The sequence below is a fragment of the Muntiacus reevesi genome, chromosome 14 (assembly GCF_963930625.1).
Source record: "Muntiacus reevesi chromosome 14, mMunRee1.1, whole genome shotgun sequence".
Taxonomy (NCBI): Eukaryota; Metazoa; Chordata; class Mammalia; order Artiodactyla; family Cervidae; genus Muntiacus; species Muntiacus reevesi.
In genome coordinates, this window is record NC_089262.1 from 65,788,953 (window position 1) to 65,810,220 (window position 21,268).

At 54.5% G+C, this 21,268-nt stretch overlaps 1 protein-coding gene across 2 annotated transcripts in view; it reads left to right on the forward strand.

Moving 5' to 3' along the window:
- LCP2 (lymphocyte cytosolic protein 2) overlaps positions 1-21,268 on the forward strand; it is a 55,362-nt gene that overhangs the window by 22,790 nt on the left and 11,304 nt on the right. Inside the window, exons 7-14 of one of the 2 annotated variants that reach the window (XM_065905264.1) lie at positions 54-252; positions 11,106-11,200; positions 13,474-13,543; positions 13,637-13,720; positions 17,321-17,346; positions 17,456-17,475; positions 17,568-17,675; positions 19,268-19,311. In XM_065905264.1, coding sequence (XP_065761336.1) covers positions 54-252; positions 11,106-11,200; positions 13,474-13,543; positions 13,637-13,720; positions 17,321-17,346; positions 17,456-17,475; positions 17,568-17,675; positions 19,268-19,311 — 646 coding nt within the window. The remainder of the gene's footprint in view (positions 1-53; positions 253-11,105; positions 11,201-13,473; positions 13,544-13,636; positions 13,721-17,320; positions 17,347-17,455; positions 17,476-17,567; positions 17,676-19,267; positions 19,312-21,268) is intronic. The other variant, XM_065905265.1, reaches the window with a different exon arrangement.

Here is a 21,268-nt window from a genome sequence, read left to right on the forward strand (position 1 = left end):
CCCACTGCCAAGGAGCCTCTACACACCACACTGCCCCATCATGCTGTTGGCAGGAAGAAGATGACTATGAAAGTCCCAATGACGATGCAGATGCGGAGGATGACGGTGACTATGAGTCCCCCAATGAAGAAGAAGAGGCACCTGTGGAAGATGATGCCGATTACGAGCCACCACCCTCCAATGATGAGGAAGCTCTGCAGAACTCCATCCTGCCTGCCAAGCCTCTGTCCAACCCCAACTCCATGTACATAGGTAAGGGCCCTGGAGCCCAGCCCCCAGCCCCACTGATGCACAGGAGGCCAACACCCATGCAGCAGAAAGCGTTGCGTGCTGATGCCAATTGACCGACCGTGTGACTTTGGGCGAGTAACTCCACCTCTCTGGGCCTCCGTTTCCTTATCTTTGAAATAGGACAATAATAATACAGGCCATAAAGGTTTGCTGTGAGGTTTAATATTTATGATTTTCAGCCAAACCATTGCTAGTGGTGGCTGATATCAGGACTGAACTGCTGCTTGAGGGCATTTGGAAGGATCAGTTTATTTTGTGTGTTCCTTTGGTACTTAAGTACTTTCCTGTTCCTCCCTGTCTTGGACCAATTCATGATTATGTGGCACTACTACCCACAGATTGTCAGGATAAAAACAACAATATTAAATGTAGTTTGACCATAACTTTAAGCATTTTCAACAGTATCTAAGATTTTCATTGTTCACCTGTTCCTGTCAGCACATTTCTCCCTTGCTCATTTATTTATTCATCCCTTCAACAAAAATTATTGGTCTCCTATTATCCAGGAATCATTTTAAATGTTGAAATTCAAAATTATCTGGAAAGAAGACACAGCCCTTGCTTCACAGGGCTTACATCCTACCAGAGGTGGTAGCAGAAAATAGCCACATACACACTTGCATAACATCAAATAGTAAGCCAAACAGTTGATGATCAACACCACAAACATTAATGCCATGAATCCTTTAGGATGTAGAACACTTGGCAATTTTAAAGTCATTTCAAATTTTGTCGTCATTTCAAATTTTGTCAGCATTTCGTGTTTTGAAGCACCCTGTATGATATAGATGACAATTACCAAGCCTGTTTCATATTTAGGGAAACTGAGGTCCTGAGAATAAATAGGTAACGGACATTGAGTGTCCCATACACGCCAGTGATGAGCAAACAGAATGAATGAGACAGTAGACAGTCCTCACCCTAAAGGATTCATAATTCAATCGGTGAGGCAATGAAATGATTGAATTAAACCATGATATATACTCAGGGAGACGCATGTGGGAGACAAGGCTGAGGCTATTCCTAGTCAAGGCTTGCTTCTCTGAGAACATGATATTTCAATTTCAACTCAAAGGATGAGCAGGAACTGTCTAAGTGGGGGTGGAGGTGTAAAGGCAAAGCACTCTGCACCGTAGCAATGGTCGAGCAAAGGCTCTGAGGGTGCAAGAAAGGCAGAGGGGCTGGGAGACGGCTGGAGGGTGTGCAGGTGTGAGGTCAGAGGAGCTGAGTGACTGCTGGAGGGTGTGCAGGTGTGAGGTCAGAGGAGCTGAGTGACTGCTGGAGGGTGTGCAGGTGTGAGGTCAGAGGAGCTGAGTGACGGCTGGAGGGTGTGCAGGTGTGAGGGCAGAGGGGCTGAGTGATGGCTGGAGGGTGTGCAGGTGTGAGGGCAGAGGGGCTGAGTGACGGCTGGAGGGTGTGCAGGTGTGAGGGCAGAGGGGCTGAGTGACGGCTGGAGGGTGTGCAGGTGTGAGGTCAGAGGAGCTGAGTGACGGGTGGAGGGTGTGCAGGTGTGAGGGCAGAGGGGCTGAGTGACGGCTGGAGGGTGTGCAGGTGTGAGGGCAGAGGGGCTGAGTGACGGCTGGAGGGTGTGCAGGTGTGAGGGCAGAGGGGCTGAGTGACGGCTGGAGGGTGTGCAGGTGTGAGGGCAGAGGGGCTGAGTGATGGCTGGAGGGTGTGCAGGTGTGAGGGCAGAGGGGCTGAGTGACGGCTGGAGGGTGTGCAGGTGTGAGGTCAGAGGGGCTGGGAGACAGCTGGAAGGTGTGCAGGTGTGAGGGCAGAGGGGCTGAGTGACGGCTGGTGGGTGTGCAGGTGTGAGGGCAGAGGGGCTGAGTGACGGCTGGAGGGTGTGCAGGTGTGAGGGCAGAGGGGCTGAGTGACGGCTGGAGGGTGTGCAGGTGTGAGGGCAGAGGGGCTGAGTGACGGCTGGAGGGTGTGCAGGTGTGAGGGCAGAGGGGCTGAGTGACGGCTGGAGGGTGTGCAGGTGTGAGGGCAGAGGGGCTGAGTGACGGCTGGAGGGTGTGCAGGTGTGAGGGCAGAGGGGCTGAGTGACGGCTGGAGGGTGTGCAGGTGTGAGGGCAGAGGGGCTGGGAGACGGCTGCTGGGTGTGCAGGTGTGAGGTCAGAGGGGCTGAGTGACGGCTGGTGGGTGTGCAGGTGTGAGGGCAGAGGGGCTGAGTGACGGCTGGAGTGTGTGCAGGTGTGAGGGCAGAGGGGCTGGGAGACGGCTGGAGGGTGTGCAGGTGTGAGGGCAGAGGGGCTGAGTGACGGCTGGTGGGTGTGCAGGTGTGAGGGCAGAGGGGCAGGGAGACGCCTGGTGGGTGTGCAGGTGTGAGGGCAGAGGGGCCGAGTGACGGCTGGAGGGTGTGCAGGTGTGAGGGCAGAGGGGCTGGGAGACGGCTGGAGGGTGTGCAGGTGTGAGGGCAGAGGGGCTGAGTGACGGCTGGAGGGTGTGCAGGTGTGAGGGCAGAGGGGCTGAGTGACGGCTGGTGGGTGTGCAGGTGTGAGGGCAGAGGGGCAGGGAGACGCCTGGTGTGTGTGCAGGTGTGAGGTCAGAGGGGCTGAGTGACGGCTGGAGGGTGTGCAGGTGTGAGGGCAGAGGGGCTGAGTGATGGCTGCAGGGTGTGCAGGTGTGAGGGCAGAGGGGCTGGGAGACGGCTGGAGGGTGTGCAGGTGTGAGGGCAGAGGGGCTGAGTGATGGCTGGAGGGTGTGCAGGTGTGAGGGCAGAGGGGCTGAGTGACGGCTGGAGGGTGTGGAGGTGTGAGGGCAGAGGGGCTGAGTGATGGCTGCAGGGTGTGCAGGTGTGAGGGCAGAGGGGCTGGGAGACGGCTGGAGGGTGTGCAGGTGTGAGGGCAGGGGGCTGGGAGATGGCTGGCGGGTGTACAGGTGTGAGGGCAGGGGGCTGGGAGACGGCTGGAGGGTGTGCAGGTGTGAGGGCAGGGGGCTGGGAGATGGCTGGAGCAGATGTGCAGGTGTGAGGGCAGGGGACTGGGAGATGGCTGATGGGTGTGCAGGTGTGAGGGCAGAGGGGCTGTGAGACGGCTGGTGGGTGTGCAGATGTGAGGACAGAGGGGCTGAGTGACGGCTGTTGGGTGTGCAGGTGTGAGGGCAGAGGGGCTGAGTGACAGCTGGAGGGTGTGCAGGTGTGAGGTCAGAGGGGCTGGGAGACGGCTGGAAGGTGTGCAGCTGTGAGGGCAGAGGGGCTGAGTGACGGCTGGAGGGTGTGCAGGTGTGAGGGCAGAGGGGCTGAGTGATGGCTGCAGGGTGTGCAGGTGTGAGGGCAGAGGGGCTGGGAGACGACTGGTGGATGTGCAGGTGTGAGGGCAGAGGGGCTGAGTGATGGCTGGAGGGTGTGCAGGTGTGAGGGCAGAGGGGCTGGGAGACTACTGGAGGGTGTGCAGGTGTGAGGGCAGAGGGGCTGAGTGACGGCTGGAGGGTGTGCAGGTGTGAGGTCAGAGGGGCTGGGAGACAGCTGGAAGGTGTGCAGGTGTGAGGGCAGAGGGGCAGAGTGACGGCTGGTGGGTGTGCAGGTGTGAGGGCAGAGGGGCTGAGTGATGGCTGGAGGGTGTGCAGGTGTGAGGGCAGAGGGGCTGAGTGACGGCTGGAGGGTGTGCAGGTGTGAGGGCAGAGGGGCTGAGTGACGGCTGGAGGGTGTGCAGGTGTGAGGGCAGAGGGGCTGAGTGACGGCTGGAGGGTGTGCAGGTGTGAGGTCAGAGGGGCTGAGTGACGGCTGGAGAGTGTGCAGGTGTGAGGGCAGAGGGGCTGAGTGACGGCTGGAGGGTGTGCAGGTGTGAGGGCAGAGGGGCTGAGTGACGGCTGGAGGGTGTGCAGGTGTGAGGGCAGAGGGGCTGAGAGACGGCTGGAGGGTGTGCAGGTGTGAGGGCAGAGGGGCTGAGTGACGGCTGGAGGGTGTGCAGGTGTGAGGTCAGAGGGGCTGAGTGACGGCTGGTGGGTGTGCAGGTGTGAGGGCAGAGGGGCTGAGTGATGGCTGGTGGGTGTGCAGGTGTGAGGGCAGAGGGGCAGGGAGACGCCTGGTGGGTGTGCCGGTGTGAGGGCAGAGGGGCTGAGTGATGGCTGGAGGGTGTGCAGGTGTGAGGGCAGAGGGGCTGAGTGACGGCTGGAGGGTGTGCAGGTGTGAGGGCAGAGGGGCTGAGTGACGGCTGGTGGGTGTGCAGGTGTGAGGGCAGAGGGGCAGGGAGACGCCTGGTGGGTGTGCAGGTGTGAGGGCAGAGGGGCTGAGTGACGGCTGGAGGGTGTGCAGGTGTGAGGGCAGAGGGGCTGAGTGACGGCTGGAGGGTGTGGAGGTGTGAGGGCAGAGGGGCTGAGTGATGGCTGGAGGGTGTGCAGGTGTGAGGGCAGAGGGGCTGGGAGACGGCTGGAGGGTGTGCAGGTGTGAGGGCAGGGGGCTGGGAGATGGCTGGCGGGTGTGCAGGTGTGAGGGCAGGGGGCTGGGAGACGGCTGGAGGGTGTGCAGGTGTGAGGGCAGGGGGCTGGGAGATGGCTGGAGCGGATGTGCAGGTGTGAGGGCAGGGGACTGGGAGATGGCTGATGGGTGTGCAGGTGTGAGGGCAGAGGGGCTGTGAGACGGCTGGTGGGTGTGCAGATGTGAGGACAGAGGGGCTGAGTGACGGCTGTTGGGTGTGCAGGTGTGAGGGCAGAGGGGCTGATTGACAGCTGGAGGGTGTGCAGGTGTGAGGTCAGAAGGGCTGGGAGACGGCTGGAAGGTGTGCAGCTGTGAGGGCAGAGGGGCTGAGTGACGGCTGGAGGGTGTGCAGGTGTGAGGGCAGAGGGGCTGAGTGATGGCTGCAGGGTGTGCAGGTGTGAGGGCAGAGGGGCTGGGAGACGACTGGTGGATGTGCAGGTGTGAGGGCAGAGGGGCTGAGTGATGGCTGGAGGGTGTGCAGGTGTGAGGGCAGAGGGGCTGGGAGACTACTGGAGGGTGTGCAGGTGTGAGGGCAGAGGGGCTGAGTGACGGCTGGAGGGTGTGCAGGTGTGAGGTCAGAGGGGCTGGGAGACAGCTGGAAGGTGTGCAGGTGTGAGGGCAGAGGGGCAGAGTGACGGCTGGTGGGTGTGCAGGTGTGAGGGCAGAGGGGCTGAGTGATGGCTGGAGGGTGTGCAGGTGTGAGGGCAGAGGGGCTGAGTGACGGCTGGAGGGTGTGCAGGTGTGAGGGCAGAGGGGCTGAGTGATGGCTGGAGGGTGTGCAGGTGTGAGGGCAGAGGGGCTGAGTGACGGCTGGAGGGTGTGCAGGTGTGAGGTCAGAGGGGCTGAGTGACGGCTGGAGAGTGTGCAGGTGTGAGGGCAGAGGGGCTGAGTGACGGCTGGAGGGTGTGCAGGTGTGAGGGCAGAGGGGCTGAGTGACGGCTGGAGGGTGTGCATGTGTGTGGGCAGAGGGGCTGAGTGATGGCTGGAGGGTGTGCAGGTGTGAGGGCAGAGGGGCTGAGTGACGGCTGGAGGGTGTGCATGTGTGAGGTCAAAGGGGCTGGGAGACGGCTGGAGGGTGTGCAGGTGTGAGGACAGAGGGGCTGAGTGACGGCTGGAGGGTGTGCATGTGTGAGGTCAAAGGGGCTGGGAGACGGCTGGAGGGTGTGCAGGTGTGAGGGCAGAGGGGCTGAGTGACGGCTGGAGGGTGTGCAGGTGTGAGGTCAGAGGGGCTGAGTGACGGCTGGTGGGTGTGCAGGTGTGAGGGCAGAGGGGCTGAGTGATGGCTGGTGGGTGTGCAGGTGTGAGGGCAGAGGGGCAGGGAGACGCCTGGTGGGTGTGCCGGTGTGAGGGCAGAGGGGCTGAGTGATGGCTGGAGGGTGTGCAGGTGTGAGGGCAGAGGGGCTGAGTGACGGCTGGAGGGTGTGCAGGTGTGAGGGCAGAGGGGCTGAGTGACGGCTGGTGGGTGTGCAGGTGTGAGGGCAGAGGGGCAGGGAGACGCCTGGTGGGTGTGCAGGTGTGAGGGCAGAGGGGCTGAGTGACGGCTGGAGGGTGTGCAGGTGTGAGGGCAGAGGGGCTGAGTGACGGCTGGAGGGTGTGGAGGTGTGAGGGCAGAGGGGCTGAGTGATGGCTGGAGGGTGTGCAGGTGTGAGGGCAGAGGGGCTGGGAGACGGCTGGAGGGTGTGCAGGTGTGAGGGCAGGGGGCTGGGAGATGGCTGGCGGGTGTGCAGGTGTGAGGGCAGGGGGCTGGGAGACGGCTGGAGGGTGTGCAGGTGTGAGGGCAGGGGGCTGGGAGATGGCTGGAGCGGATGTGCAGGTGTGAGGGCAGGGGACTGGGAGATGGCTGATGGGTGTGCAGGTGTGAGGGCAGAGGGGCTGTGAGACGGCTGGTGGGTGTGCAGATGTGAGGACAGAGGGGCTGAGTGACGGCTGTTGGGTGTGCAGGTGTGAGGGCAGAGGGGCTGAGTGACAGCTGGAGGGTGTGCAGGTGTGAGGTCAGAAGGGCTGGGAGACGGCTGGAAGGTGTGCAGCTGTGAGGGCAGAGGGGCTGAGTGACGGCTGGAGGGTGTGCAGGTGTGAGGGCAGAGGGGCTGAGTGATGGCTGCAGGGTGTGCAGGTGTGAGGGCAGAGGGGCTGGGAGACGACTGGTGGATGTGCAGGTGTGAGGGCAGAGGGGCTGAGTGATGGCTGGAGGGTGTGCAGGTGTGAGGGCAGAGGGGCTGGGAGACTACTGGAGGGTGTGCAGGTGTGAGGGCAGAGGGGCTGAGTGACGGCTGGAGGGTGTGCAGGTGTGAGGTCAGAGGGGCTGGGAGACAGCTGGAAGGTGTGCAGGTGTGAGGGCAGAGGGGCAGAGTGACGGCTGGTGGGTGTGCAGGTGTGAGGGCAGAGGGGCTGAGTGATGGCTGGAGGGTGTGCAGGTGTGAGGGCAGAGGGGCTGAGTGACGGCTGGAGGGTGTGCAGGTGTGAGGGCAGAGGGGCTGAGTGATGGCTGGAGGGTGTGCAGGTGTGAGGGCAGAGGGGCTGAGTGACGGCTGGAGGGTGTGCAGGTGTGAGGTCAGAGGGGCTGAGTGACGGCTGGAGAGTGTGCAGGTGTGAGGGCAGAGGGGCTGAGTGACGGCTGGAGGGTGTGCAGGTGTGAGGGCAGAGGGGCTGAGTGACGGCTGGAGGGTGTGCATGTGTGTGGGCAGAGGGGCTGAGTGATGGCTGGAGGGTGTGCAGGTGTGAGGGCAGAGGGGCTGAGTGACGGCTGGAGGGTGTGCATGTGTGAGGTCAAAGGGGCTGGGAGACGGCTGGAGGGTGTGCAGGTGTGAGGACAGAGGGGCTGAGTGACGGCTGGAGGGTGTGCATGTGTGAGGTCAAAGGGGCTGGGAGACGGCTGGAGGGTGTGCAGGTGTGAGGGCAGAGGGGCTGAGTGACGGCTGGAGGGTGTGCAGGTGTGAGGGCAGAGGGGCTGAGTGATGGCTGGAGGGTGTGCAGGTGTGAGGGCAGAGGGGCTGAGTGACGGCTGGAGGGTGTGCAGGTGTGAGGTCAGAGGGGCTGGGAGAAGCTGGGAGGTGTGCAGGTGTGAGGGCAGAGGGGCTGAGTGACGGCTGGAGGGTGTGCAGGTGTGAGGGCAGAGGGGCTGGGAGACGGCTGGTGGGTGTGCAGGTGTGAGGTCAGAGGGGCTGAGTGACGGCTGTTGGGTGTGCAGGTGTGAGGGCAGAGGGGCTGAGTGACGGCTGGAGGGTGTGCAGGTGTGAGGGGAGAGGGGCTGGGAGACGGCTGGAGGGTGTGCAGGTGTGAGGGCAGAGGGGCTGAGTGATGGCTGGTGGGTGTGCAGGTGTGAGGGCAGAGGGGCAGGGAGACGCCTGGTGGTTGTGCCGGTGTGAGGGCAGAGGGGCTGAGTGATGGCTGGAGGGTGTGCAGGTGTGAGGGCAGAGGGGCTGAGTGACGGCTGGAGGGTGTGCAGGTGTGAGGGCAGAGGGGCTGAGTGACGGCTGGTGGGTGTGCAGGTGTGAGGGCAGAGGGGCAGGGAGACGCCTGGTGGGTGTGCAGGTGTGAGGGCAGAGGGGCTGAGTGACGGCTGGAGGGTGTGCAGGTGTGAGGGCAGAGGGGCTGAGTGATGGCTGGAGGGTGTGCAGGTGTGAGGGCAGAGGGGCTGAGTGACGGCTGGAGGGTGTGCAGGTGTGAGGGCAGAGGGGCTGAGTGATGGCTGCAGGGTGTGCAGGTGTGAGGGCAGAGGGGCTGGGAGACGGCTGGAGGGTGTGCAGGTGTGAGGGCAGGGGGCTGGGAGATGGCTGGAGGCTGTGCAGGTGTGAGGGCAGGGGGCTGGGAGACGGCTGGAGGGTGTGCAGGTGTGAGGGCAGGGGGCTGGGAGATGGCTGGATCGGATGTGCAGGTGTGAGGGCAGGGGGCTGGGAGATGGCTGATGGGTGTGCAGGTGTGAGGGCAGAGGGGCTGTGAGACGGCTGGTGGGTGTGCAGATGTGAGGGCAGAGGGGCTGAGTGACGGCTGGTGGGTGTGCAGGTGTGAGGGCAGAGGGGCTGAGTGACGGCTGGAGGGTGTGCAGGTGTGAGGGCAGAGGGGCTGAGTGACGGTTGGTGGGTGTGCAGGTGTGAGGGCAGAGGGGCTGAGTGACGGCTGGAGAGTGTGCAAGTGTGAGGGCAGAGGGGCTGTGAGACGGCTGGTGGGTGTGCAGATATGAGGGCAGAGGGGCTGAGTGATGGCTGGTGGGTGTGCAGGTGTGAGGGCAGAGGGGCTGGGCGATGGCTGGAGGGTGTGCAGGTGTGAGGGCAGAGGGGCTGAGAGATGGCTGGAGGGTGTGCAGGTGTGAGGGCAGAGGGGCTGGGAGATGGCTGGCGGGTGTGCAGGTGTGAGGGCAGAGGGGCTGAGTGATGGCTGGTGGGTGTGCAGGTATGAGGGCAGAGGGGCTGAGTGACGGCTGGAGGGTGTGCAGGTGTGAGGGCAGAGGGGCTGAGTGATGGCTGATGGGTGTGCAGGTGTGAGGGCAGAGGGGCTGGGAGATGGCTGGAGGGTGTGCAGGTGTGAGGTCAGAGGGGCTGGGAGACGGCTGGTGGGTGTGCAGGTGTTAGGCCAGAGGGGCTGGGAGATGGCTGATGGGTGTGCAGGTGTGAGGTCAGAGGGGCTGGGAGATGGCTAGAGGGTGTGCAGGTGTGAGGGCAGAGGGGCTGGGAGATGGCTGATGGGTGTGCAGGTGTGAGGGCAGAGGGGCTGAGTGATGGCTGGTGGGTGTGCAGGTGTGAGGGCAGAGGGGCTGAGTGACGGCTGGAGGGTGTGCAGGTGTGAGGGCAGAGGGGCTGAGTGATGGCTGATGGGTGTGCAGGTGTGAGGGCAGAGGGGCTGGGAGTTGGCTGATGGGTGTGCAGGTGTGAGTGCAGAGGGGCTGAGTGATGGCTGGTGGGTGTGCAGGTGTGAGGGCAGAGGGGCTGAGTGACGGCTGGAGGGTGTGCAGGTGTGAGGGCAGAGGGGCTGAGTGATGGCTGATGGGTGTGCAGGTGTGAGGTCAGAGGAGCTGGGAGATGGCTGGTGGGTGTGCCGGTGTGAGGGCAGAGGGGCTGGGAGATGGCTGGTGGGTGTGCAGGTGTGAGGGCAGAGGGGCTGGGAGATGGCTGGAGGGTGTGCAGGTGAGAGGGCAGGGGGCTGGGAGTCGGCTGGAGGATGTGCAGGTGTGAGGGCAGAGGGGCTGAGTGATGGCTGGAGGGTGTGCAGGTGTGAGGGCAGAGGGGCTGAGTGATGGCTGGTGGGTGTGCAGGTGTGAGGGCAGAGGGGCTGAGTGACGGCTGGAGGGTGTGCAGGTGTGAGGGCAGAGGGGCTGAGTGATGGCTGGTGGGTGTGCAGGTGTGAGGGCAGAGGGGCTGGGAGATGGCTGGAGGGTGTGCAGGTGTGAGGGCAAAGGGGCTGGGAGACGGCTGGTGGGTGTGCAGGTGTGAGGGCAGGGGGCTGGGAGATGGCTGATGGGTGTGCAGGTGTGGGCAGAGGGGCTGGGATATGGCTGGAGGGTGTGCAGGTGTGAGGGCAGAGGGGCTGGGAGACGGCTGGTTGGTGTGCAGGTGTGAGGGCAGGGGGCTGGGAGATGACTGGAGAGGGTGTGCAGGTGTGAGGCTAGGCCAGGCTCGCCTGAGCTCTGAGCCCATTCCCTGTGGAGGAGCGCTGCCTCCCCAGGGCTGAGGCTGGTTGAGTCAACATAGGCCAGGGCACAAAACGCAGGAATACACAGAGTTCTGGCCTGGCCTTTCTCTGTCAAAGAGGCGGAGCGCTGTGAGTCTGTTAGCCTGCCCGGGGATGCGTCTGTGAGGATCAGCAATGTGAGTTTCAGTTCGGAGCCTGTGGTTTGGTAACAGGAGCTGGTGACTGACTCCTCCCTTTAAGGAAGGAGGAAGTGGGAGGGAGGACGAGGCAGAGCACTAGTGAGGGAGGGAGGGGGGCCTAGTGCAGGATCCTCGTGAGCCGTGACAGTGGGCTTGGCCTTGCCCAGGCAGCCGGGTGCGCCTGCGTGTGCGCGTCTGCATGGCATGTACACGTGTATACCGTGTGCGTGCACCTACACATGCCCATATATGTAGGGGCATGTATGTTTACTTCTCTACAATTTTGTCTGAGAACACTCCCTCTTGGTACTGGCAGAGTTCATTATCAAGAGGCTTTTTTTTTAAATGCCTTCATCACCGAAACCCCTGATAAACGCTCAGTCCCCAGAGATGAGGTGAGAGATGCTTCCAAGTAAAAGAGTGAGATGAACGGGCAGGCACAGAGAAGGCAAGGGGCCAAGGGTGCCCCACCCTGAACGACCCAGGTGTGGGCACATCTCTGCCATGCATCTGGCCATGCACCGGGTCGGTGGCCCCACTCACCTAGGTGCAGAATTTCTCCTTCCATTTGAATGCCTTTATTTCCACAGACCGCCCCCCCACTGGGAAAGCGCAGCAGCCGCCGGTGCCCCCACAGAGGCCGACCGCGCTCCCTCCTTTGCCCACGGGCGGCCGGACCCACCAGGTAGGCGCCATCCTTTCTCTTATCTACCTTGTGTCTGCTCCATGACTTCCTCTGCAGGCAGAACAGACTGTAGACATCTGTATCCAACTGCAGCCAGCAAGAAAAAATTACATGCAGGCTGGGAAACTCATACCCAAGTACAGTGGGCTTTTGTGGGGGTGAAATGCTAGTGGTTTTTATACGCAGCATCGTGCTATTTATCACTGGTATTTCCGCTTTATCATAAATGATACAAACTGTTTATATAATAAAAAGTTTCCTTCTAATATTCATTGTGCTATTATTTCCCACTTTTGAAGTAAGTGAAAACTGTAAAATAAACTCTAAGAGGAATAAGTAAATGACCCCTGCTAGTATTTGGGTCCTAGGCCTTCTCTCTCCTGAGAAAAGACTTGCACCACCTGCTGGCCGGCACCTGAGATTCCATGGACAGAAAGCTTGGGACCAAAATGTGCTGTGATGAATCCAGGGAGTGGGGCAGCAACCCGCTGCTCCTCTTTCCTCAAGCTTACAGTTCCAGATTCCATGGATCTAATTAAGTAACAGGCACACCTCATTTTGTTGCATTTGCTTTATTGTGCTTCACAGATACTGTGTTTTTAATAAATTGAAGATCTGTGACAACCCTGCCTTGCCAGATGATGGTTAGCATTTTTAAGCAATATTTTAAAATTAAGATATGTATATTGCTTTATTAAACCTAATACTATCACACACTTAATAGATTCCAATATAAATGTAGCTTTTATACATAGTGGGAAATAAAAAAAAATGTGACTAGTGTTGATGAAAATCCAATTAACAATCAAACTAAGAAGATTAAAAGATAATTTTATTCTAACGTGGGGGACAGACTCTCAGAAGTGCTGAGAACTGCTCCTCCAGTCAGGAGCTAGAGATTCAGTTTCACACGTTTTTGAGAGAAAGACCCCTGTGTCATACTCACAAGTTAACATTATACACAAAGTTCATCAGAGCTGTTTTGGCCAGGTGTGCACGCAGAGTAAGCCTTTAGGTCAGTGCAACCCCCTGACAGGATGAGAAAGAAATACTAAACTTAAAATTCACAGTGGTGGTGTCAGAAGAAAGGGGCCATTTCCCCCCAAATTTGTTTATATCCTCCTGTCTTGAGGAGGTCTGCTTAATGCAGATATATATTGCACAGTAGGAAAGGCCCATCACAAATGGGCACATACTGTATGTGTTTCAGTTCTGAGTTGGTCCGATTATCCTGCCGTAGAGAAATGTATGATTTTTCTATTCACTAGCCTTATTTTGATTTTTGCTTTATTGTGGTGGTCTGGAACCAAATCCCCATTATCTCCGAGGTCTGCTTGTATCCAAAGAGACCCAGAGAAATTCAGGCTTAGGAGTCCACAGCTGGAAATGTGCTCTTTCCACAAGGGACTGCAGCACTCGGACAGCCGTGGTGAATGCCAGGTCTCAGGACTAAGGGACCCAGAGGACGCATTTTCCCCAAAGTTCAAAATCCAGGCCACGCCACCATTGGGACACGCTGTCTAAGAACAGATGGCTTCCTCCTGCTTTTGCAGTTTTATTACAAAGGGAGCTCATGGAGCTGAATTTATCTACATATGGGTTTTGCAGAATTTCATTCATTCCAGCAGCACTCAGCAGTGTTCTGGGAATAGAGCATGAACAAGACAAATAAGGTCCCTGTTCCATAAAATTTTCATTTGGGTTGGGGGAGATGAATAATCAGCAAGTAAAGAGATGCATAAACAGGGTAACTTGAGTAGTAATGTGTAGTTAGGGAGACAGGAGACCAGGGGACGTGATGGTGGGTGGAGAGGCGACGTTGAGCTGGACAGTGTGAGACAGTTGTGGTGAGAGCTGGGAAAAGAATATTCCAGGCAGAGGAGGATACAAGCACGTAGATTCCGAAGATGCACAAGCATGAGATTTTACAGGAACCGCAAGAAGGTACTTAGGGTGAGAGCCCAGTGGGCCCTGAGAGAGGGGCACACAAAGGCGGTGGGAGGAGTCAGCTCAGGCAGGGCCTTGCAGGCCATGGTGGGTTCAGTTTTGTCCCTGATGTGATTGGAGCCACGAGAAAGCTTGGCAGAGCAGTGACATGCAGACGATGCTCTCTCAGAGTGTGGAGCAGGGGGCTCCGTTCACGTGAGACATGGACAGGCACCTGTCCATGGGATGGAGAAAAGTGAACAGATTCGGACCTATTAGGGGAATAAAGCTCTCAGGGCTTGCTGACAGGTGGGAAATGCTTCCTAACACGTGGATTTCTGTTAAAGCAGCCGCTGCCCCCACCCCAGCCCAACCACGAGGAGCCGAGCAGAAGTCGGAACCACAGAACGGCCAAGCGTGAGCATGGGGCCACCCTCTCTTGCCCACCTGCCCACCTCCCCGGCCCAATGCTCTTCTCTGTGAATTGACTTCAGTCTCTTTCCCTTCCAGTCCCTGCTCCTTCCATAGACAGAAGCACGAAACCAGCCCTAGATCGTTCATTAGTTCCATTTGACAGAGAGCCCTTCACACTAGGTTGGTATCTTTCATATTTGTTGCTCAGTAATAGTGGCCAAAAGAGTTGGACACCGATTGGCAGCTGAATAACAACAATGACAACAACAATAGTGGCTGACGGGTGACTCAGCTGGTAAAGAATTCACCTGCAATGCAGGAGATCTGGGTGCCATCTCTGGGTCAGGAAGATCCCCGGGAGAAGGGAATGGCTACCCACTCTAGTATTCTTGCCTGGAGAATTCCATGGACAGAGGAGCCTGGTGGACTACAGTCCATAGGGTCACAAAGAGTTGGACATGATCAAGAGACTAGCAACACAAAAACAATAGTGGCCGACATTAATGCGTGCTTACTGCGTGCTTCTCATGGGCACCACCTCATTTAACTGCCGCCACAACCCTATGGAAAGGGGACTGTTAAGAGTCAGCCTCATTGTACAGAGGAGGAAACTGAGACATGAAGAGGTAACTTCCCAAGGTCACTCAGATGCCAGGTGATGGGGGTGGAGACCCAAGCTCAGAGCTCCTGTCCTTCACCCTGTGCTGGGCTTGCTTCTCCACGGGGCTCCATTTGTGCACACACGCCCATCACATGGTCCTCCTGAAGGACGATGGGGAAGCATCTGGGCTAAGAGGCAGAGGCCAGGGAGAGCTGTTTGCTGCCTCCTGAGCAGCTCACTGACCACAGGGATGTTGCTTTTTCAGAGCTGTCTCCTTATGTATAAGGTGGATGCTCTATAATGAGAAAATACTTTGTGAAACTCTAAGGTGCTTTTCAAATGTCAGAGTCGTCTTCTGTTGCATGCTTCATTGACCAAACTGTGGGTGTGCTACAGTCCTTTCCTCCAGAATTGATTCAGAGCGTTCTTGGGTGGCAGCTACCTCCACTTAAAGCTATTTTAACTCAGTTCTAAAACTTGGCTACAGTGTATTGAGCACCTACTATGGGGCACGTGCTTTAGCCACCACAGATAAGTTATCTCTGGGTGTCTTCAGGGGGGACTGATTCCAGGATCCCTGTGGATATGAAAATCCAGGGATACCCAAGTCCCTTATATAAAATGGTGTCGTATTTTCATATAACTTCTGTATATCCTTCCATGAACTTTAAATCATCTCTAGATTACGCATAATACCCAATACAATATAAATGCTATGTATGTGGTTGTAAATACAACATAAATACACATACATGGCTGCCAGTACATGGCAAATTCAAGTTTTGCTTTTTAGACCTTTCTGGAATTATTCTTCCCAAATATTTTTGATCTGAGGTTGGTGGGTATGGAATCCATGATATGGAGAGTTACTTCTACATTGTCTCTAATCCTCACCCCAGGCCCACAAAGGGGGGTGTATTATCACCCCCACTTTGCAGATGATAAAGCTGAGGTTCAGAGAGGTTGAGTTAATTTCCCAAAATTGCAGAACTAGGTGCAAGATTTGAATTCAACTTGGATTTGAACCCAAGTCTTTTCTGACTTCAAAGTGGATGCCCTGCTCTACCACGTCTTGCTGCAGTTACAGATCCTGGACTTTCCTTGCGGGGGAGCTCCGGTGAAGGAGTTCTGAGCCTTGAGGGATAAGGAACCTGGAATCCAGCCCTACCCTAGCCCTTCTTTAGCTATATAGTGAGCAAGGCATTTAGCCTTTGTGGCCTGTCTCCTCTTCTGTAGGCAAAATGTCAGTTCTTGGATTTGATGCTATGCTTGCTACAGTTTCCCTGAACTGCGTCGTAGCTCTGCTGGTTCATGCCAAGCTATGTCAACTATCTGAGTTTAAAATGGCCTGTGGCAGAGGGCTGGACACATTAGATGAAGATGAAGAGAGAGACTGGAGTTCAGACTCCAGCCCTGCTTGCTACCATGAGCCAAAGTGTCAGAAAATTGTAATATTGATGTCAAATCTTTCAGGATCACTTCCTGTACAAAAGGTACCCTTTAAAAATATTTTTGTTTTTATTTAGGTTTCTTTTGAAAGACACCTTTTCTTGACAGTACTAGCTCTACTCTTGAACCCCTTATCCATGATGCTTTGGGAAAATTAACCTCTTAAAATGCTCAGACTTTTATTAGGAGGCTCCTAACATGCCCTGGGAATATGCATAAACCTGCAGACGTTTTTCAGAAAATCTATTCAGGCCTAATGATATAAATCTGTTTCCCGGGTATCCCTCTAAAGTAGGGTTTCCATATCAAACCAAAATTTTATAAGTAATGAACATTTTTATACCATCCAAACTACTCATAGGTAGTCAGTTCTTCACAGTGAGACAAGAGTCTTAGGACATATTATGGGCTGGACCTGTACTCAGTCTTTAAGGAATAAATTGTGTCTCAAAAATGCTGCTCCAGGTAGATGTATCACCACTCGCACAGGGTGCTGATTGAGCTGGGAGGTGGATGGAGGGGAAGAAAGAGGAGCTATCTAACAATTCTCAGCACCCACAGGTCATTGCTGGCCCTGCATATATATTGTCACCTGATCCTTAAAGCAGACCTACGCAGTTTAACATATAATTCCCATTTTACAGGTGAGGAAATTGAGACTCAAAAATTTTAAGTAACTTGCTCAAAATCATACATCTAATCATGCACAAAATCATTGCATCTAAAACCTGACTGAACCCAGTTAGCTAGTGCTTTTATTACACTGAAGACATAGGGTATTACTCTGGGGAACTTCGGACGGAAGAAAAAATACACTGTTTTGAATGACTTCGCAATGCACAGTTCTCAGGTACACCTAGCATTTCTTCAGGAAGCCTACATGTCATCTGTTACAAGAGAAAAGTAAAAGAAGAAAAGGAAGGGAGGGCAGGAGGGAAAGAGAGGGAGACAAGAAAGAAAAAGAAAAACAAAAGCCAATGCAAAATGATTTGCAGCCCACCGGAAGAATCTCCTGAAACTCTGAATCCCAAATTAAAATTTTTTCAGGAACTAAATGCAATACCTTATGCAATGGCAAGTGTACCACAGGACTGAAAGGAAGATTGACCCCTCTGTGGCAAATGAGTTTATTTCAGATGTGCAAATAAACTTAGGCTGTACAAAGCAGCTCTTAGCCAATGAAAGAGGCAAAAAATTTTAAGAAGCATTAATCCTTTTCAGCATCAATTATATTAAAACATTTTGGAAAGAAGCTTAGAATTCACAATACTGCTTGCATGTACACAACACTGTGTTACGCTTGGGTGAAGTCACTTAATTTGTCTGAGACTATAAAATTAGGTGCTCTTGTAAGGGACCCTCCAGGTCTAAAGCCTATGATTCCTCAACATGTTGTGTGTGTTAAATCACTTCAGTTGTGCCCGACTCTTTGTGACCCTATGGACGGTAGCCTGCCAGATTCCTGTCCGTGGGATTCTTGAGGCAAGAACACTGGAGTGGGTTGCCATTCCCTGCTCCAGGGGATCTTTCTGTCCCAGGGATCAAACCCGAGTCTCTTAGGTCTCCTGCATTGGCAGGCAGGTTTTTTACCACTAGCGCCACCGGGGAAGCCCATGATTCCTCAATGCTTAAACCCAATTATCCCTCCTAGCTGCTGGGATTCAGTTTCCTCAAAAGTTTCAAAGCTTAGCTGTTACATTCAAGGCTTATTGGCTGTTTGTCATTTACAGGAAAGAAACCAGTGATTTCTGACAAGGTGAGGTTTCTCCTGTTTTGTTTTGTTTGCTTTTTCTCTGTTTTGTGTCTTGTCTTTGTTCTGTGGAAAGTGCCGAGAATGCTCACATATCTTCCCTCTTGCCTTGCAGCCCTCGGTCCTAGGGGGAAGGTGAGTGACTCTGGGTACCTGTGTGTTGGTACAGGGCATGTGCTGTATGACTCTAGTTTGTTTCTCATCCATCCTTTCTCTCAACACTGCAGGCCTCCTGGGGAGCATCTGCCCAAGATACCAAAGCCCCCGTTACCACCAGCCACGGAGAGGCAGGACAGAGGCAGCCCCCTGCCAGGGAAGAAGCCGCCTGTGCCAAGGTAAGCGTCTCCTGCTGCTTGGGCTGTGGCACAGAAGGGCTGACGCGCCAAGGTAAGCATCTCCTGCTGCTTGGGCTGTGGCGCAGAAGGGCTGGCGTGCCAAGGTAAGCGTCTCCTGCTGCTTGGGCTGCGGCGCAGAAGACATGTTCTTCTGCGTTAGTTAGTTCACTGATGTGAACTCCTGCCTCGTGTCAGTTAGCTCCATGCAGGGGCCCAAGACCATGGCGCCCCTGGGTAGGAGTGGACTCGTTGTGTCGCTGGGAGTTGAGGGGTGTTCAGGCTTCTCAGGCTGGATGTAGAGCACCTGGGTCACTTTATAGGACAAGGTGATCTAGTAGAGAGGCGTAAACAGATGGTTCCTCTGCAGCACAGGAAGAACACCATTTGTGGAGACCTTCTCAACTAGTCTGATTTTGGTTGACTTTTCCTTCCACCACAAGGCGCAGCCCTGCACCTACCATTTTATAACCATGCAGGCAGTGGAGAGGACATCACTGTGGCCGCTTTGAGGTCTCTGTAAGCAGCTTCCTCACTGCTCAACCTCATTTTATAGTGGCAGAGCACCTGTCAGCTCTAACATTTCTAACTTTACTATGCAGTCTCTGGGGACCTATTAACCAAATGGCACAAACATCGCTGGGGTAGGCCCAATTCTGCTCTCTACTAAGGACAAAACCAAGGCTTCCATCAACCTCATCTGTGCAACCAGGATTCAAAATTATGACCCTTGCTTGGCTAATGTGAGGGTGAAATCAGGGCCAGGGCTAGGGTGCACAGGTAAAACCTTAGCAACTGAGTTAATGTTTTAATGGTATATTCTAAAAAATCAAAATGTATGTCAAAAATATCATAGTGAACAAAATAGCAAAGTTTTAAATAAACAAGATGAGATCATGTGAATCACTGATCAGGAGGCAAATTGCCAGCAAACTGTCCTCCTCAGGCCCTCTCTGTGAGGACACGATGTGACCCCATAAAGGCTGCTGCCCACCATGGGTCTAAGGCCACCACCACCACATCTGCCTGGCCAGTTTGTGCCTCTGGAAAAGGGACCAAAGCAGCAGCTTTTCCCAGCTGTCTTTCCTTCACACCAAGGGTGAGCCCCACGATGGCTGTTCTCAAACATCAGCAAGGAGAATGTTTCCTCAAATGCTTATATTTGCTTGGCGAAACATCCACTCAGTGAAATTTAATAGCTACTAGTAAACTCCGGGAGTTTGTGATGGACAGGGAGGCCTGGCATGCTGCGATTCATGGGGTCGCAAAGAGTTGGACACGACTGAGCGACTGAACTGAACTGAACTGAAAGAGTTTGCTGACTAAACCTTTTTCCTTTAATGTAATTATTTGCTGCAGTTGCTAAACAGAATAGAGGTTTGCCTAGCTCAGCTTACAATAATGACAGAACATTGAGTCATCAAGCCTCCCTCTCCCCTGCTTTTCTGCTGGGTGTTTTGGGGTTTTTTTTTTTTGCTTCCCATTTTGTTACAGCTCAGTGGGTTTGATTTCTCAATATTAGATTAAGTGAAACTGTTTATATTCTTTGAAACTCTTTATGCTCAGTTCTTTTTCTTTGTCCTGATTCATTTCAGGCATATGCGGGGACCAGAGAGAAGAGAAAATGTAAGTACAGAATGTCATTTGGTGAATGCTTGGCCCAGGGAGACCAGCGTAGACTCTGCAGAGGTCGAGGCTCTGTCTTAGCCTTCACTGAAGTCCGGTGCTAGAAGCCAGGCCTATGCACAGTAGCCTCCTGAACACTGGTGTCTTTTGGGGTCTCCAGCTTTCCCTCCTGCCCCAAATGCTGCATGGCTTAGCTCCTGTCCCTCTGAAGGTTCCTAGGGAGGCTGGGTTAAATGCAACCCCATTACCAGGCGGTAGTGAGCAAGGGGAGTGGCAAGTAGGTAGAAGGGAGGATAAAGTAAGGGATGCTCCAGAGTCTGGGCCTCCCAGAAAGTCTCTTAGGCCTCTGTTTTCCCCTTAAATACCTCTATGGCCTAAGAAAAAGTGTTTATGGAATGTATATTGTGTACATGTTGCCAATCTAGCTGCTTTTGACTGACTGTTTGCCTAGGACTGCTCAGTTTTAGCAATGAAAGTCTCATGTCCCAAGAACTTCATCAATCTTAGGTAAATGAGGACCAACACAGTTAGTCACGCCAACTTTACATTTTCTTTGCATTGACTATCGCTAGGAGGCGTCATTGTTTCTCTTTCACTAATAAGAAATTGAAGTTTAGAAGGGTAAGATACTCATTGCAAGTTGCACAGCTGGGAGATAGCCAGGATTGAAAGCCAGCTCTGTCTGACTTCCTCTGTACTGTAAACTGCCCGTGCATGTTCAAGGGCTCAGTCCATAGGTGCCTGGTGTTTCATAGCTCTATGCTAAATGGCGTGCTTATTCTGATGAAGTGCTAAGACATGATGGAGATATGTGCAGATGAAGTGCTAAGATATAAGATGTAATGGATATGCTCCAGTGTGCTAAGGGGCATATGATCACAGGATGAGCTACAGAGGAGAGGCGAAGAAAGTGATGTATAAGGGTTGAAGAGCTAAGTGTGACTTCTTAGTGATGTGGTCACTGAATGATGGGGAAGACACAGGGTAGTCACCCCGAGGAAAAGCTCAGTGCCCTTCAGCCTCAGGAATGTCCTGACTAAGGCAGGTGGGTGGCAGCGCCCATGGAGCCTGTGGGAAGAGTGAGGACAGCAGTCTGGTTTCAGAGCCGTAGGGACAAAGAGGAGAGAAGGTTGAAAATGAGGATACTATCATATTCCCAAGGATCCCTATCTCTGGAAGGATTGACACTTGTTGTCATGAGAATCTAAAAATCTTATATTTTGGACCAGAGGAGACATGGCTGCAGCAGTGTCAAAGACCAGTTTCATTTTGGGGATTCCCTAAGTCCATGTGCATGTATTTATCCTGCCCTTTGCTAGGATTCATTCCCAGTTGGCCAACCTGGATGAGTGATTCTGGCTATGATCCATCTGGCCTCATCTCAGTGGTAGGACTAAGGATAACAAAATTTTATTGAGCACTCAAATATACCAGGCACAAGTAGTAACTAATTTAATCCTCACAACAACACTTGAGGAAGGTGCTTGTTCATCACTACTGTCCTAGCCTAACAAGTCCAGGTTGACAATTCTGGTCTACTAGTCAATGGCAAAATTATTTTTGCCTCTCTGAACATCATTTCCTATCTAAGGAGTAGAACATAGAGCCCCCTCCCTCATCTATTTCAGAGGGCTGTCCTAAAGATAAATGTGCTGAACCGAGTGGACACACCTTGGAAGCTATTTTCAAATCAGTAAGGCAGTATAAACTTGGACAAGCTCCGGGAGATGGTGAGGGGCAGGGAAGCCTGGCGTGCTGCAGTCCATGGTTGTCGTGAAGAGTCAGACACGACCTGGTGACAGAGGAACAAGGCTGCAGTGTTTTGAACCAGAGTGGTCAGTGCAAAGCAAAGACCCAGAGGAGGTTAAGCTTTGGGTCAGAGGGATAAGGTGTGAGTCAATTTCTGTAACCCTTGGCAAGTTAGGCGTGCTTCCTGGGCAGCGTGTTTTCATTTGTAAAATGAAAATGTT